This window comes from Gopherus evgoodei, chromosome 1, assembly GCF_007399415.2.
Source record: "Gopherus evgoodei ecotype Sinaloan lineage chromosome 1, rGopEvg1_v1.p, whole genome shotgun sequence".
Classification (NCBI taxonomy): Eukaryota; Metazoa; Chordata; order Testudines; family Testudinidae; genus Gopherus; species Gopherus evgoodei.
In genome coordinates, this window is record NC_044322.1 from 50,566,408 (window position 1) to 50,585,255 (window position 18,848).

Consider the following 18,848-nt stretch of genomic DNA (forward strand, 5'->3'; position numbering starts at 1 on the left):
TGCAGAATCAACAGTTTTTATTTCTCAATCCACCTACACAATTGAAGAAGACATTGGAGAACTGTTCATTCCTGTCAGAAGAAGTGGAGATGTCAGCCAGGAATTGATGGTGATCTGCTATACACAGCAAGGTAACAGAATCTAGACTGAGTGAAAATAATAACCAAAGCTAAAATAATTATTATTTCTGTCTGCAGAATATACAAATAATTCCCAGCACTGGTAATTACTTTCTGCTTGTCTAGTTTCTATGTCAATTGATAGTGTTATTCCTCTTTACTTTATGTCTTAAACTGTTGCTGTGTATTATTAAATAGATGCTGTGTTCCATTCTAGAAGTAGTTGCAGTTCATTGATCGATATTCCTTGCCTATTTCACAGGGTCTTGTATACAGTACCTAATGTCTGGAAGTAATGTCAATTATGTTTTTTGAGATCCTCCAGATGTAAGATTCTCTACAGGTAGTATGATAGTAGTAGTTTTTCCATTTGAATTCATTAAACAATGACAAGCTTTTTTAAAAAGATACAGCCGGGCTTAAGCTAAGTGCATAGCTTTTATGACAGAGAGGAATATGTTTTGGCTTTTTTTCCTGAGTGTTACAGGTTTCCTCTTCTTTTTAGTGAGAAATTCTAGTATTTATTGGAACACCACAGATTGCCAATAAAGCAACAGAGCCACTGTGGTTCTGCTTCAAAGAGGCCTGAGGTCTGGAGCGGCTATGCTACAAAGCTGAGCTCCAGGAAGGTTTCTTTATTGATGTTTGTAAAGAAACAATTGAATGGCCAGCTCTATAAAAGTAAAAATAGTATTTATTATTATTGTTTCTCCTTACCACCCCATCTATTAAGCCTTTTGTGTGCTTATTTTGGCAGTCTGTTTTTCTCGCCTTCTGAATTAAATTTGTAAACAGTAGCCTCCCTTTTGGCATCTGCAAATTATTTTCAGGGATCATACGTTCACTTTGATACCTAAATAACATAGAGTTTGAAACTCAGGTAAGTAGACAGTTAAATTACATATATTACAGCATCAAATAAGTGCAGGACCAATGTTTGCGTCTGCAAAATAATGAGTACAAAATAGGATGTGTAATTAGGGCCTTTGTATATAGATGATACTTTTTCTTTCTTTTCTTTTTTTTCCCCCTGACTAGAGCTGGCCCGTGTTTTTGCATCAAAATGATTTTCAACAGAAAATGTGGTTTCTGCACCAAAAGTTTTCAGTTTTCTGTTGGGAAAATTAAAATGAAATATTTCATTTTAGGTCAGATTGCCCTGAATCGAAATACTTAGGTTAGTGGAACTGAATCAAAATGTTTCATTGTGGCTCTGTTTGAAAAGCTGAGCTGCTGCAGTGCCTTGTGGAATGTGTTGTTCGGATTCTTCATGCATCTGTTCTGCCCTCTGGGCTGGGCTCCGTGGCCAGACTACATTTCCCCTCTATGATGTACTATGATCTCTCCTCTAGCTAAACCACTGTGGTGTATCGTGAGAGATGTAGTTCAACCAGAGAGCTCATCCCAGAGGGAGGAACAGGAGAATGAGGCACCAGGCAGCTCATCTGAATACAAGTCAATGCTGAACTGAGCTGTAATGAAACATCTTGGTTTAGGAATGTCAAAATGTTTTGTTTTGTTCAAAATTGTCAAAACAAAATGTTTCTGTGTTTCTGAATCCATTTTTTAAAACTTTTAATTTTATGAAAACTTTCAATATTTCAACATTTTTTCCTGAATTGGAATGAAAATAAACATTGGAAGAATTTCCCAAGAGAAAGAAATTCAAGCATTCCATCAGCTCTAATTCTGAAACTGGCGAGACCTTTGATGAAAGCTACTTGGTTATTTTTTTGCTTGTAAAACTTGATGTGGTTAGCTTTTAGACCACATTTTCCACCTCACAATGTAGTTTTTTTACACTATATTGAGGTATTTGACATTAAAGCCTGTCGCTGAGCACATTATTTTCAGTACAATTTTACAGCATAAGCTTAAAATTCTTCTCACCCATTCAACTGCCTGGGTCTTGCAAACCCAAGAATAATTACATATGGCTCTGCAGAGCTGAGAGGTTGGAGATCACCAAGCTAAAGGCACAGAAATGGAGTAATGTTTTATGATACTCACTTATCAAAAAAAATCTGGGTAGCAGGAAAGATTAATGCTTTTTGTAGATCAGCCTGGATGCATAGTTGTCAAGCTGGAGAATTAAATTAGGTGTTTCTGCAGCTCGTAATGAAATCCTGAAATCAGGGCGCACACTGCAACAGTGCTGATTACCTAAGTATGCCTTTTTCCCTTATTATTGTTAAATATATGTGCATTTACCAAGTTCACCTCTTTCAAGTACAATACAATCTGCTGACGTTTAAAACGGAATAGTTATGAAAAGTCACAACACTTTGAAAACCAGTTTCTTCTTAACCAAAAGTTTCTGGGCTACATTATGCCCATGAACTGTGCACAACTCCCAGTGATTGACGTGTTAAAGTGACGTTAAATTGAGCTGATTAAAACCTCTCTCTTTTGTGTAATGCCTTATTTATTGGCAGAAATGTGTAATATTTTGTAAATACATTTGTGGAATAGTGTCTCAGCAGTTGTACTGGTTATTTCATGCAAGGTTAGGTGGCCAGATGTTCAGCTGAATTGTAAACTTTTTCACAACATTGGCATGTGGGTATTACAGCAGTTTTCTATCTGGAAATTCCAAAGAGAGATAGTTAGTGTACACTTGTTTGGGAATGAAAACAATGAGTGCCAGAATTTCTTTCTAAAAAGGATAGCTGGCGAGGATTAATACAGGGATATTTCAGCAGTGACTTTATAACATTTTTCAGTTGAGAGAAATTGTTATATTTTATCAGTTCTATATCGTGGGCTTCTTCAGAGTCTTGCCAGCAAAAAAGAAAAAACCAGAGAAATGAAAACTATTGTTTATTGTGCTCATTAAAACAAACAGAGTTTGCATTAGTTGCCATTAGGGCAGTTTTAAGACCATCTTCTCACACAGAACATAGTCCAGTTCAAAAAAACCTAATTTGAGGGAGGAGCTCATTGGTTTGTCATGAGTTAACATGTTCTGCTATTAATAATTGTTTTATTTTGTACAACATAATAATACCAATGTAGTATTACAGTAAATACTAAAAAAACAAACGAGTTCTGGAAGAGAGAGCAACCCTCATGCTTCAAGGCTTCAGTCAGCCTTTAATTATTGGGAGAGTTAAAAGGAAACTTTCCTGGGACAGGCAGTCTCCTAACTGCCTACTTCACTGTTTCTTAACACCTTTCTCGGACTCAGCTGATACTGGCATCTCTTGGAGAAAGAATACTGGACTAGATAGACCACTGACCTGATCCAGTATGGCATCTCCTATGGTTCTTTGTACATGCACTTAAATACTTTGCAATTAATGCATCTTATCAATTTAAAAATAAATAGGAGTAAAAATGGAAAGCTAAAGAGAATACAATTCAACCTTAGTAAGGGATTCTTTAAAAATACTACAGGTGGTTATATACTTCTTTCTCACAGGAACAGCAACTGGTACTGTCCCAACATCTGTGCTGTCCTACTCAGACTACATATCCAGGCCCGAGGACCATAACAGCATTCTCCACTTTGACAAAGATGAACGAGAGAAAATGTGCCGTATTGTCATCATAGACGATTCCCTGTATGAAGAAGCTGAGACGTTTGATGTTCTGCTGAGCATGCCTATGGGTGGAAGAATTGGTTCAGAATTCCCAGGGACTCAGGTTACTATTGTGCCTGACAAAGATGATGGTAAGACTTAATTTATCAAGATGGTATTACCAGTGAGGGACATAAATGGCATATAATATGGCCCTTCAATCATGATGTAAGGACTTCCTCTGTTCCTGACTTGATACAAAATGCATGATCATGGCCTTCAGAAGTTTTGAAAGTATAATTAGGGGGATAGTGATTTTTTTTAAATGATCAGTATTGCTGTTATAATCCTCAAGAACATGGAGTCATTGTAAAATTAACTGGGTGTTGGGAACTCGCTTTTCCACTCTCATAGATTTCAGAGTTTCTGGAGGGTGTGATCTGGGAGGTCACACCGAATGGAAATCAGTGATGTTTGTTATCCGCATTTCTTACTCTTTCTAGTTAAGCAAAGGCTGCTGCCTCCTGATAATCCAAGAGTCTAGTTCTGTTCTTGTTACAAAATATGAATACAATCCATTGACAAATCTGATGTCAGAATCATATTCATACTTTGTATCAGGAGACTAACACAATGATATGCTTTGTTTCTGGTCAGAGTAACCCATGGCTCTGATGTATTTCTTTGAACGGAGCAGAACTTTGGTAATGGGCTAGAGGTCCATGACAAGAGAGGTGTAGGGCTGGGGAGGGAGTGGGGACACACATTGCATTCTCTCATAGAGAATGCACATGAAAGCTAATGCAGCCTGAGGCAGCAGCATCTTTTGTGCAATTTCTGCAGCAGTAGAAAGGAGTCCCAGGTAACATGTTACACGTAACAGTCCCAGGCCTTTAGCAGACTCTGCTCTGAGCTCAATGAGTTTTAGGGGCTTGCGTGGGTCGAAAGCCCTTTACTTACTCTAGGAAGATTGTTCTGCTGGAAATTCTGTGAAAGGAATATTGTGGAGTTTCTCTAATTTCCAGTAGAATGATTTTTCCTGTCAGGCAGTGATCTGGCCTGTAGTTAGAGCATTGTGTCTACTAGAATTCTTTGAGGTAGTCAACAAGCATGTGGACAAGGGAAATCCAGTGGATATAGTGTACTTAGATTTTTAGAAAGCCTTTGACAAGGTCCCTCACCAAAGGCTCTTAAGGAAAGTAAGCTGTCGTGGGATAAGAGGGAAGGTCTTCTCGTGGATTGGTAACTGGTTAAAAGATCAGAAACATTGGAGTCATTGTGGATAGTTCTCTGAAAACATCCACTCAGTGTGCAGCAGCAGTCAAAAGAAGTTAACAGAACGTTGGGAATCATTAAGAAAGGGATAGATAGATAAGAAGACAGAAAATATCATATTGCCTCTATATAAATCCATGGTATGCTCACATCTTGAATACTACATGCAGATATGGTTGCCCCATCTCAAAAAAAGATATATTGCAATTGGAAAAGATTCAGAAAAGGGTAACAAAAATGATTAGGGGTATGGAACGGCTGCCATATGAGGAGAAATTAATAAGACTGGAACTTTTCAGCTTGGAAAAGAGACAACTATGGGATGTCTATAAAATCATGACTAGTGTGGAGAAAGTAAATAAGGGAGTGTTATTTACTCCTCATAACACAAGAACTAGGAGTTCACCAAATGAAATTAATAGGCAGAAGGTAAATCAAACAAAAGGAAGTGTTTCTTCACACAATGCACAGTCAACTTGTGGAACACTTTGCCAGAGGATGTTGTGAAGTCTGAGACTATAACGGTTCAAAAAGAACTAGATAAGTTAATGGAAGATAGGTCCTTAAATGGCTATTAGCCAGGATGGGCAGGGATGCAACTCTAGGCTCTAATTGCCAGATTCTGGGACTGGACAACAGGGGATGTATCACTTGATTATCTGTTCCGTTTATTTTCTCTGAAGCACTTGGCTTTGGCCACTGTCGGAAGACAGGATACTTCTTTGGTCTGATCCAATATGGCTGATCTTATGTCTCATAGAGACCAATATGAAAATATGTATTCTTACATACAGTACAGTGCATGCCCTGGGTAAGACTGATTTCAGGATACTATGGGCACAGTAGTTTCTCAGTACTTAAGGATATAACTAGTTACCTGTTAAAAAGCTGAAAATTGACATTCCTCTTAATTATACTATAAGTACCCAATCAGCTTGGAATTTCTAACACGTGATGTGGCAAAGGTGATTTTGTTTTCTCCTTGGAAGATTTAGGGTAATCAGATACAACATTCATGAGCTATGGCAGTTTGAAATATCCAGGAATTGTGCTTCTTGTAAGCTTTCTCAGAGCCTATTAGTCATGTCATATTTCAAATACAGGCTGATATAGAATATTCATAATTAGCTTACTTCACTGTCCTCAGCCAACACTGGTATCTTGGAGCACTTCTGTAAGTTTAATTTAGTTAATTTTTGAGATATTTGATGTTTTGAGGGGGAATTTTACTGAGTTCATAAACTTCTCAACCATTATCTGACAGAATAATGTTGGGACCTGTAGTTTGCAGGCTGATTAAAGACTGCACACAAACCAGCTGAGTACATGGGCTATAAGGTGTGCAGACTTCTGAAAATTTGAAAAGAAAGCCACAAGCATCCCCTACAGAAGTTACTGGAAATACAGGGACTCCTATGGAGGTTCAAAGCACTGACTTCAGTGAAATCTCCACCAGTCCTTCTGGTGGAGCATTTAACCCACTGAGTGAAATGTTTAGAATAATACTGAGTCACTTACGTTGTTAGGTACAGAGGGCAGGGAACAGGGGGGTTGAATTGGGGGCAGGGGTCCGGGGGGGGCAGTCAGGAAGGAGAGAGGGGGTTGGATGGGGCGGCAGGGGGCAGTCAGTGGCAGAGATTCCAGAGGCAATCAGGGAACAGGAAGTGGGGTGGTGGTGGATGGGGCAGGAGTCGCAGGGACTGTCGGGGCGAGAAGCAGGGAGTCGGATAGGTGGCAGGGGCCGGACCACGCCTGGCTGTTCAGGGAGGCATAGCCTCCCCTATCCGACCCTCCATACAATTTCGGAAACCCGATGTGCCCCCCAGGCCAAAAAGTTTGCCTGCCCCTGTCTTAGACACATCCCAAATTATCTGTCACAGCCTAATATGTTGCATCTGTTATATCTGAAATAGTTTGTAGGCCATCCCACATAGAGGTAGCTGTGCAATGCTTTCTGTGTTAGTGAAACTTCTCCCAGAAGAAATTCCAGTGTTTTGAAAAAGCTGCTAACAATTTATTTAGCATGTCACATTTCTGTGTAGAGTTTGAAAAAGTCTGAATGCACTTAAAGAAGCATACTATTCAGAAATATAATGCTTTTTAGTTTTGTCTGACTTGATAGAGTCCTGTATTTAATATTTTGTAGGTCACCTGAGAAGTCAATATTTTGGAAAATAGGATAAAATGAACAGTAGAATTTAAGAAGCATTTGTTATTTATTATTATGTGTGCTGCACAAAATTCCTGGTAATTGTGTTCAGTCTTTTGATTCATTAAAAATATGCCACATGAAAGAAATAGCATTTTCATTGACTGTGTAATATTATAAATGTACCTGTATCTAAAATGTCTCTCCAATGAAAATGCAGGTAAGATTGTGACGCATTTATAGTAACCTATCAAGTGCCGAAACATTATCATACTAAATCCTGTAGTCAGCCTGAGTCCCATTACTGCACATCTGCAGGGGATCTTGAGCTATATTATCCTTATTGTTTGTTTGTTAATGGGATTTACATTTAGATAACAAAGTTTCTTTAGCCAAATGTAACAACCAGTCATTTTATGCTGATTTCCCCAAACACTGTGCCTGGATTAACATCATACATCAGTGTCTGGAGGTCATAAACCACAAATAGGAAAGGTCAACGTTTAATAATTCTACATCAGGCCTTTCATGAGGAAGTCAAGTCAGCACTAGAAACTTTTTGCCTATATCCACTGGCATTCAGTGCAAGTTAATTAGGAAACATTCATCTTCAAAACCTTTAATCAATTTCTGTTCTTTCTGACATAAACCCATGGGATTTAAACTAAAATATTTGAGTTTGAATATAATAATGACAATTGATAAACCAAGAATAAGTGAAAGGACACACATCAAGCGTTATGGTGAACCCAAGAAAGACTAAGTGAAATAAAAACCACAGAGAATAGACTGTTTTAATGTGACTTACGTGCAGTTAAACTGTGTGGTCAGAACAAACATTTGTAAAGAAGTAATTCTAAATGAGACAAGTACTGGTGTATTACAGGCTGAGGAAGCATGGTTTTAAAATCTATAGTGCTGTGGGGATAGTTTTACTTTGAAATTGAGTTTTCCTAATTCAGCACAAACCTGAGGATTGAAAGAGGGCAAAAAAATTAACCAAAGGAACACCAGACCAGGTCCTCATCTGATGTAAATAGCATTTTGAATTGGTTGTTTCAATGTTATGTATGCTGCCACAATTGAAAGGTTAAATAATAACATGGATTTGTTTGAGTCAGAGATTAAGGTTACAAACCGTAACATGCAGAAGGAAGTACAGTAGGTGAAGAAACCTACAGAAAGAGCAGTTGCATATGGTCATTTCAACTTGCAATTCCAAAGGCATAAACACTTGACTGTGTGAAACTCTTCTAGAGTAAAGGGAACCAAGTCTTTCTGCCTTTAGCAGAACCCCCTCTCCTCCTCCCTATCACTATAAACAACAGAATAATTTTCAGTGCAATTATATAGATATACAAACACATTCCATGATCATAGTTCTGAAATTTTAAACATTGAACTAAAAATTCGAAAGACGTTTCTTCAATACAGAAGTAGATAGCTGGTGATCAACTGCAGAAAGAAAACATTTTATTATTTATGACCCTGTAGAGGACTTAACACAAGGCTTAAGGTATTTAAAGTCTGAAAGAATCAAAAGTGCTGTCTAAAATTTCAGGATATTCGGACATCTGAATGGAAAAATCATGTCCTTGGGCTGCATTTATGCAGCTGCAGCGCTTTTAATAGTCTGTTTAAAGGGTACTAAGATCTAACTCTGAATGCAACTTTTAAGTAAAAAAAGGTGGCAATGATATGAAAATAGTAAATTCAGGTTTTACAGTGTCTGAAAGGTGTACAGTAAGATAGAATTTAGGAGCATTTTAAACATTGTCTGGTTAGTTCTTGTAAGGGGGAGCACTAATTCCATGAATATAGGCAGCTCTCTGCTGCATTCTGGGGTGACTTTTGATAGTATTGTGGTTGGTACTGAGAATAATCTTGTCAGCCTCTGGTGCGGAATAGGGGATCTTCCCATTGAGTTCTGTACTTAAATTCTCTTGTTTCTGATAGGGATTGATTGCGCAGGGGAAGGGGGTATGTTGAAGAAGGCACAGTACCCACTCTGCTGTCCACTGATCCTGGTCCTCTTGTGAGAAGAGTGGAGGTGGTATTATAAAGACAGACAACAAAGCAGTTAAAATTGATGGAAACCAGCCTGGAACCGGAATGTTGAGCCAGATCCAAAGCCAATAAAATCAGTGGAATTCTTTGGGCTTTGGATCAAGCCTCAGACTGGCAGTTTCAACCATCTGGAAATATATTGTCACCTCAGAATACTACTGTGAAGTCTTTCATCTCTGTAGGATAGTTGGAATTTTAAGAAACAATATCACTTGGAAATGAGAGAGGCAGGAAACAACCAGTGATGGACACAAAGGTCAACAGGCTGTATCCAGTAAATTAAAGAAAATTGAATCTGTGCCATCACTTTAACATTACTGGATATTTTAGAGTTGTGTAAACCTTAGCCAAGGTAAGGAGGAATATTTAATGGATAACTAATTATTTAGGAATAATATAAACTGAATGTAGAAAATTGTTGCAGAAGATGGGATACTTGCTTTCAGAAAAGGAGATCCCAGAAACAGCAACAGTGTTCTGTGCAGTGATTACCAGACACGCCAAACCCGTGAAAAAAATTGGGCTTGTTTTTGGCTTAATTGGCTTGTGAGTTGCTTGTTGGCCAGTTCTTGGCTTGTTGCTTGTTGTAGCTTTTTGCTTCTTTTTTTTTTAATCGGCTCCTGGCAAGCAGGGGTAACCAGGGGAAGAGGGTCAGGGGTGCACAGCGGGCCCACACAGTCCCAGTCTGGATGCCGTAGGGATCTAGTCACATAGAGTGTTGGGGTTCTTAGGAATTGGCTTGTTTTGGCCTTGTTTTGAAATGAGATTAGCTTGATTTTTGGCTTATTGTGAAAGTCAGGGTGCTTATTTACCGCATGAAAGTTGGCAACTGTGTATGTTACAAAGTAGCCTAAAATTGCCTACTAAAAGAAGCTAGAACTAGCTTCTGCTGGTAAGAGAGACAAGCTTTTGCTCTGCTTTGGGTCTGAAAAGGTACTCTGTGTGTCACAACTAAATACAAAATGGAACAGATTGTTTAGCCTAAGTATTTAACATACATTTAAAAAGATTATTCAAGGTAAAGTGGCCTGTTAACACCTCTCCAGTCATAAGACAAAAAGGGCAGCTTAGTGGGTCACAGATGATTGTAATAAACTCAGAGGTGGATTAAGGTTCCCTGGGGCCCTGGGCCAGAGCAAGTGGGGGTTGCCCTCCCCATGCTTTCCATCTGTGGCTCCGCCCATGCCCCCAAACCATTCTGCCCTTTCTCCTTGCAGTCCCACCCCTGTTCCACCCCCTGTCCCACCCCATTCTGCCTCCCCACAGCAACCCCAAGACCAGAGAAGCTCAGTAACCCCCTCCCCCCAGGGCCTCAGGGCCATAGCAGAGAGTGAGAGCTCCCCCATCCCTGAGGCTGTGGCAGGGAGCCAGACATGGGTGGCAGGTATAATATGCCTGGGGAGGCTCAGCCTCCCCTGGTGCTACCGTGGCCGCCAGAACCCCAGTTGCTGGGTTTGGCGGGGAAAGTTTTTGCTTTATTATGCCCCATGCCGGTTCTGGGGCAGCTGACAAGGCAGTATTTGCTACTTAGTTTCTCAGGTTCATCAGTAATCTCCCTGGATTCCAAAGAGATTACTGATGAACTCAGGAAGCTGAGTAGCAAATACCACCTATTCACCACACGGGAACCTGCATGGAGCATATCAAAAGGTTCTTTGGGATGATAGTGAGACACTTTTCCCTGGGGTGGGTCGGGGTCTAGGGAGGGGAGGTGTGGTTGTGGGTGCCCAGGGTTCTGTGGGCCACAGAGTGGAGGAGGCTCGGGGCACCTCCAGGCAGGTAGCGGGGGGGGGGGGGGCCTTGGGACTTCAGCTGGCCTGGGGTTCCTCCAGGCAAGGGAGGAGCTCGTGGCTCTGGCTGCAGGGGAGGTACGGGGTCTCAGGGCTTCGGCTGTGGGGGTCACCGCAGGTGAAAGCAGTGGAGCCAGGGCCTAGCCTCCCTGAAGGTGGGCTCCACCTGCCACCCATGGAACCAGAGCTCCTCCAGTCCCGGGGCCACAGCAGGGGTCCTGGCACTGGGGTTTCCCCCGCCACCCTGCGCTTTGGTGGGGGACAGGGCACTGGGGCTTCTCAAACTTTGTTTGCCCAGCCATCACCATACTGGGGGGACACCAACAAAAGGGGACAACACATGACTTCCCATGTGGCCCCACCCCACTCCCACTCCCACTCAAAGGCTCATGCTCTCCCCACCCCACATTACCTCTGGGGGGAAGGGCTCTGTCCTCCTGTTGTTTCCTCCCACCCCCAGCACGTTTGACTGCTCCCCGCCCTCCTGGCAGCTCAGCCAGGTGAGGAGCAGGACACTGCTCTGTGCAGCATAGCCAGCTGATGGGGAGAGAGCCTGGCTGGGGAGGGGCAGCAGCCTGCTCCCTGCCCAGGCTCAGCTTCTGGGGACAGGGGCCGAACGTTCCGGGGAGTGGGGTGGGGGGAACTACGGCTTGCTCAGCCACTGTCCCCAGAGGCCATGCCTGGGCAGGGAGTGGGCTGCTGCCCATCCCCCAGCCAGGCTCTCTCCCAGGAAGCTGCTGCGGGCAGCCTCCTGGTGCAGCTGGAGAGGCTCTGGCTCCTACCCGTTCCTCTCTGACTCTGAGGCCACGTCCAGACTAGGTATTAAAATCGATTTTAGATACGCAACTTCAGCTACGGGAATAACGTAGCTGAAGTCGAATTTCTAAAATCGAGGTACTCACCCGTCTGGACGGCGCGGCATTGATGTCCGCGGCTCTCCATGTCGATTCTGGAACTCCGTTCGGGTTGATGGAGTTCCGGAATCGATGTAAGCGTGCTCGGGGATCGATACATCGCGTCCAGACTAGACGCGATATATCGATCCCCGAGCAATCGATTTTAACCCGCTGATGCCGCGGGTTAGTCTGGACGTGCGCCTAGTCTGACTCTGTCCCTGCTTCTCCCTGCCCAGTGCTGCTGCTAGGGAGCAGAGTCAGGTGTGGGGAGGGAGAGAGGGGAGCATGGAAACATCCCTTGCCCCAGCGCTTGCCTCCTGTGGGTGGGGCTCCCCAATTTGCACTGGCATGGGTCCCGTGGACCCAGTGGATAATCTGCCACTAAATAAGCCATAAATCTAGTGCCATTATTAAGACTATTATTTTGAATGTGTAGCAAAGTTATGAATTTAAGCTCCTAGGCTCATGTTTTAAAGGTGTTGTGGAGGTTTCTTTTGAGAATGAGGACTGAGGGGTCAGATACGGAGTGATCATTCTGTGAGAAGTGTTCACCCATAGGTGATAGTGTCCTACACATGTCACAGCTTCTTATGTACCTCATCCAGCACACTACATGCTCCCATAGCAGTTATGTGGGTGAAACCAGACAACCACTATGCTCTCAAATGAACTCGCATAGAAAAATGATAATGGACAAAAGCACCATATCAGTGTCAACTGGATACCATATTCTTCACTTTTTTGTACAGCGTTTCTGTTTGCTGTTAAACTGGTCCACTTTCCCATCCAGACATTGCTGCATTTCAGTGCCAAGCAAAATGATTCCTGTATTTCTATAATTTGTCAATGTGTTAGGATCCATTGGTACCTTAAAAATGTAAGAGATTATGAATTAATAAACAGACCCCAAAATAAACAAAAAATGAAAAATTGTATTCACCATTGCTAACAATAAATATTTTGTTCAACTTGAGCTTGCATTTAATATATTCATTTTCACTAGTGAAATATTTTGTTAACTAAAAGCTCATTTCACCATCTTCACTTAATCAACTGAATAATCAGGCTTAGCAATATTCTTTAGACACAAAAATTGTACTTGTATGAAATGTTTAGTCATCTAATAAACAAACTGATCCAACATTTCTCTGAATAAAAAAAGTAACCCTGATATTCTATGGCTCTATGACTTTAAGTGGCCATTAAAAAACCCAAACAAACAGATTCTGCATAAAATACAGCAGATGTTAAATCTTCCCCATAAAATAATCAGACTGGAACAATTTGCATTGAATAGTCACTAACAGAGGCCAGACATAAAGACTGGGTTCAGAGGTGCACTAATGATCACTTAATGTAATGATCTAATTTTACTGTATTTCTATCTGGATGCCAATCCACTCAGTTTAAAACGAACAGTTGCAGCACCTAGGAATTGAACTAAATAGTGTTGTTATGCTGTTGTAAAAATGGATTTTTTTGCCAATATCAAACTCTTGGGTCATCATCATGTTTAGCATCTGAAAGTGATGACCCAAGCATTGATGAATAAAATGGTAGAGCACACAAAAAGGAGATCATTTGCTTTCTTTGGTTTAAGTTGTTGGGGAGGTTATCTCCCCAAGAGTTCTTTTCTCCTTCCCGAATACTTAGTACTGCCAAGAGAGCACACTGCCACTCTGCAGGACATGTGAACTCTCTTCTTGCCTTATTGGAATTGCTGAAAAACTATACTGTTCACAGCAGGAAGGGCATTCAACAGATTTGTTCCACTTCACTCACATAAGGCTGGCAAGCAGCCATTCAGACTCCTCTTGCTGAACCCCTGTTAAACATTTCAGCACCATTACTGGGGAGGCGAAGGCCACAGGTTTATATCACAGCATGGCTTACAGTTTATTTAACTTGTCAGAAAAAATGTCCACATTAACCCTCACACCATCCCCTGTAGGGGAGAGCAGTTCTGCCCCATTTTACAGATGGGTAAACTGAGCGATGGAGTGATTTAGTGAGTTGGTCCTAGTCACACAGTAAACCAGTGGCAGAGTTAGGAACAGAACCCAACTTTCCTGGGTCTTCTAGTATTTTACCTGAACCAATAGCTGGCACTCACGCTGCAAGCAATTAAACTGTAAATATCCCTAGAGGAAGCATGCAGTATTCATGAGCCACCAACTCTCTATTTGTCCAATTTGTTCTGAGTATTAAAATAGTCAAGGAATTCTTTAGCTGGCCAGAGGTCTCTTTACTAACATCTTCTATTAGTAACCTGAAATGGGGCTGAAAATCAACAATGCAATATCTGTCCTGGAGTACGGACTTTGCACTAAGTATCATGATAGGCATGAAAAACTCTAATATCATAGAGTCATAGAAATGTGGGTTTAGAAAGGTCTCTGAGAGATCATCTAGCCCCCCAGGTTGTGGCAGGACCAAGTAAACATAGACCATCCCTGACAGGTGATTGTCTAACTTGTCCTTAAAAACCTCCAATGATGGGGAGTCCACAGCCTCCCTCGGTAATCTAATCCAGTAGTTAACTATCCTTAATTGGGAATTTTTTCCTAATCTCCAACCTAAACTTCCCATGCTGCAGATTAAGCCCATAACTCTTTGTCCTACCTTGAGTGGACATAAAGAACAATTGATCCCCGTCCTCTTTGTAACAGCCCTAAATATAATTGAAGACTGTTATTAGATCCCCCCTCAGTTTTATTTTCTCAAGACTGAACATGCTGGGTTGTTTTTTTTTTTACCTTTTCTCATAGGTCAAGTTTTTTAAACTGATCATTTTTATTGCATTTCCCTGGATTCTTTCCAATTTGTCAGCATCTTTCTTAAAGTGTGGTGCCCAAAACTGAACACAGTACTCTCAAATATAACACACCTATTAATACTCTCCAGAATGCTATTAGCGCTTTTTTGTTTGTTTATTTGTTTTTGTTTTGGTTTTGTGTTTTTGCAAAATAACATGAACACTCTTCACAGTGAGGAAAAACTTGACTCAGTAACTGAGTGGAGGCAGCTGGGATTCATTAAGCTGTCAGCTACTCAGAATGTTGTGACTGTATGAGCCTTTGCAGATGCTGTAATGAAGATGAAACTTTTCTTTGCCATCTGCAAAGTAATTTGTAAACCATGGTGACCTTTGAGGATAAAGCCAGAGATGACATTGATAAGGTGCCTTGGATCAATAGTGAAGGACAAAAGATTGTTATAATATCCTATCAAACTATCACTAAAGTGATGTGTCAGAAAAACAATCTTATCCCACAAGCCTACGTGGAATCCTGTTAGTGCCATCAGTCTTCAGGGGCTGTCCATCAAAACAGGTCCTTCACCTCATCATCAGGTTGTGTGCCACAATCTCAAATCGAATGCAACAGTGGTAAGAACATGAGGGATGAGTAATATCCATCCATCCAACCTCAAATGCCAGCTCAAACACCGGGTGCAGCATGCCCAACGTTATAATGGTGCCTACAACCACCTCAGGATAGCCCAAGAGTAGTACCATCTGTCTGGATGGAACTAAAGGAAGAGACTTCCTTCCTCTGATACAGCCACAGTATTTTAGATCTCTGTCATTTTTAATTTTCTACTGGGTCTGCCATGCCAAAGCATTGATTTTATGCTCTTTTCCAGCAGTTAATTTCTTTAAACAAAAATTATTAGGGAGTATGGAATGGCTTCAATATGAGGAGAGATTAATAAGACTGGGAAAAGAGACAACCAAGGGGGGATATGATAGCGGTCTATAAAATCATGACTGGTGTGGAAAAAGTAAATAAGGAAGTGTTATTTACTCCTTCTCATAACACCAGAACTAGGAGCCACCAAATAAAATGAATAGGCAGCACATTTAAAACAAACAAAAGGAAGTATTTTTTCACACACTGCACAGTCAACCTGTGGAAGTCCTTGCCAGAGGATGTTGTGAAGGCCAAGAGCATACCACGGTTCAAAAAAGAACTAGATAAATTCATGGAGGATAGGTCCATCAATGACTATTAGCCAGGATGGGCAGGGATGGTGTCCTTACCCTCTGTTTGCCAGAACTGGGAATGGGTGACAGGGTATGAATCACTTGATGATTACCTGTTCTGTTCATTCCCTCTGGGACACCTGGCCTTGGCCACTGTCGGTAGACAGGATACTGGACTAGATGGACCTTTCATCTGACTCAATATAGCCATTCTTATGTCCTTACATTTTGGACAAACACTGTCCTACACATTTATTGTGTCCCTTTTGTATGCAAAATATCTACATAGCCCGCTACTCTTTCTCCAGTCTTTGACAGATGGCCAAACTAACTGATCAGGGCAAAAAATGGAAGGTTGCCAATTTATCATACATGTCCTACCCCGGGTTCTTCACTAATATTTTATTATTAGAAGCATTAGCCATCTTCACCATGAGTAAAACAGAATGCTCTGTTTATAATAGAAGAGTTGATAAATTAGGAAGTCACTGTTGGCTGTCTATCACAGCAATAAATTAACATTATATCTCACACTGGGAGGTATCATAGAGACAACCGGGCCTAGTTGGAATTTGCCTTTCTTACAGCATCTGTTACTGTCAATGGTTTTATGCATAGATAGATTTTATTTTGTCTTGTCAATGCTTTTATATATAGCAATAACTTTTAAAAATTGGTCCCTTCAAGAGAGAGATTTTGAATAGATGCTTCTGGATATTCCACATTACTTCTATTACCCTAACAGCAAATACAGAAATACTCACCAACAGGCATATCACAGGAGATGGCGCTGACCTATACAGAATCGGTGCCTCTAACTAAATTAGGCAGAGTTAAAACCGAGTGGTATTTGTTCTATGTGATGTTATTTGAGGACCGATGGATCACTGTGATATCAGAGAGCTCACTGACGTGCACGCCATGCTGAGAATTCTCTGTCTTTAAATGCAATCCTAAATATACGGTTGGCCCTGTTGATATTTCAGCTGGTTCCTTTTCAAGGGCATCTTCAAAATCTCAGAGGTCCAGTTAATAAATAGCTCTGCAGGCCTACAATTTTCTCTATAATTCTCTTAATCATGCGGTGTGTCTTGCAACTCCTTATGTTGATACTCTGCCATTTTATTGATCGTTGGCATCTGAAATGTGGGCTTCAGCTAGTTGAATGCTATTAATATTGCTCTGGACATTTGCTGGTTGTTGCTTGCCACGCTTTATTATTTTGCTCAACTTATCATCCAAAGAATCAGCAAGTTTTTTTTCTGTGATTTTGTCCATTGTGAGTTTTAAATATTAATAACAAGGCCTCCAGTGCAGAAAATGTGACGCTCCCTATTTTATCACCAGAGAGCATGTCACTGTATCACATCTTGCTTTTTCACATATTTTGGTACTTTTCCTACTGCTCTTGAGGTTAATCCTTCCAAAAGATTGTAGGGATATTGTGCAAAACAGCATGTGTCTTTCAAAACAAACCTGTGTGTTTTGCTTAATTGGAGCTGTAAAAAGACCTAGCCTCTTGGACTATGCATAGTTCCTCTACAGATGTAATTACCATCTCATTATGCTCATTAAGGTAACTGTTAAGCCACAGTCCATGATGCCACAATGCTTGGGGGGAGCAGATGCAAGAGTGTGTAAAGCGGTACTAAATGTGTCCCCATCATGCCAGCTCAGCTCCACTGCACAGTATGGAAAGGGCAGGGAGAAGGTGAGGCCACTGTTCTGCCCTCTCCCTGATTCTTTGCCAAGCCAAGTGCTAGCAGCAAGTACTGGAATGATTGACTGGCTCCTATGAGGAGGTGCAGGAAAACAGAAGGTTTCTTGAATTCCATTCTTCCCGCCTTTCCTCCCACATAGAACACACACACTTGGGGTGGGCCAACCATAATCTGATCCTGTCTCAGGGAATCTCTAAAACAGTGTGTCGTGCCAGTTAAACAAACATAGTATGCTACGATAGCACTGTGCATAATAGCGAGCACTGTTAGCTGAATACTAAACAGGCAGAAATTGGAGAGAGAAGTGTGACAACATGTTTGTTGGGCTCCATTACAGTTTGATGAAGATGTCTTCAGTCTAGAAAAGCGCTTGTCTCCATAGAGGGAAAAAGAACAGACTTAACTATTTTTTAACAAAATATTGAACAAAATCATGAGTTGGTTCAAGATATATAATAAATGCTGTGGTGGGGCGATGCATCTTACTCAGCTAGTGTCAGTAGCAAAAATCACATGGAAGACATGATGTTTATATTACTCCATCATTAACTGTCAACTTCCTGTTCTCTAAGCCATTCTTCGCCCCCCCCCCAAAAAAATGTTTTCCTGCCTTATAAATGGTTCTTCAAAGAAACTAAGCAGATTCTACTATGTTTAAGAGAGAATTATATTTTTAGAAATTAAATGTGAAATAAATAAGGTGACTATGATAAAATTCTACTGATTGGTCCAAGCTAATATTATTCATATAGAGTATAGGCTCAGAAAATGAATAATTCCGTTTTAGGTTTTATAGCAGCAAATGCTCAATTTTGCTCTAGTTGCAGTTGAAATCAAATGGCTTTTATTACAAAAAGACTTCTCACATTTTCTGCAGGTATTTGCTTTTATACAAAGTCAGTCAAAATTCACTCTGAGAAATCAGTCTGAGCCATCAATGCTCTAGGAAGTCCTCTCTACCCTGCTCTCACTTTACATATTCCAAAGAACAACAAACACAGGCAGGTGCATTTACTTAGAAGCCTTTATACAATCACTTGTTTATAAGTAATGGTGTGTCAGTGAAAATGTTTGTTTCCCTTGTTTTCTTTCTGAGGTGTGCCCATAAAGAAGTTTGAAAAGGTAAGGGGAAAGAAATACTTTCCCATTTCAGAGAAAAAGGTCCCTGGTAGTACCATATCCCCAGATGAGGAAAACCTTGTTCCCCAGGGTGAATTTAATAGTGAAATCCTGGAGATCACCATAGTGAATCAGGTGGATGTTACAAGATATAGATCACAAAACAGAAGCATTCAGAATACATAGTACTGATTTGTTTTGTTTCT

General features: G+C 40.9%; 1 protein-coding gene across 1 annotated transcript in view; it reads left to right on the forward strand.

Moving 5' to 3' along the window:
• FREM2 (FRAS1 related extracellular matrix 2) overlaps positions 1-18,848 on the forward strand; it is a 223,922-nt gene that overhangs the window by 131,208 nt on the left and 73,866 nt on the right. Inside the window, exons 5-6 of the mRNA XM_030563843.1 lie at positions 6-131; positions 3,541-3,792. Coding sequence (XP_030419703.1) covers positions 6-131; positions 3,541-3,792 — 378 coding nt within the window. The remainder of the gene's footprint in view (positions 1-5; positions 132-3,540; positions 3,793-18,848) is intronic.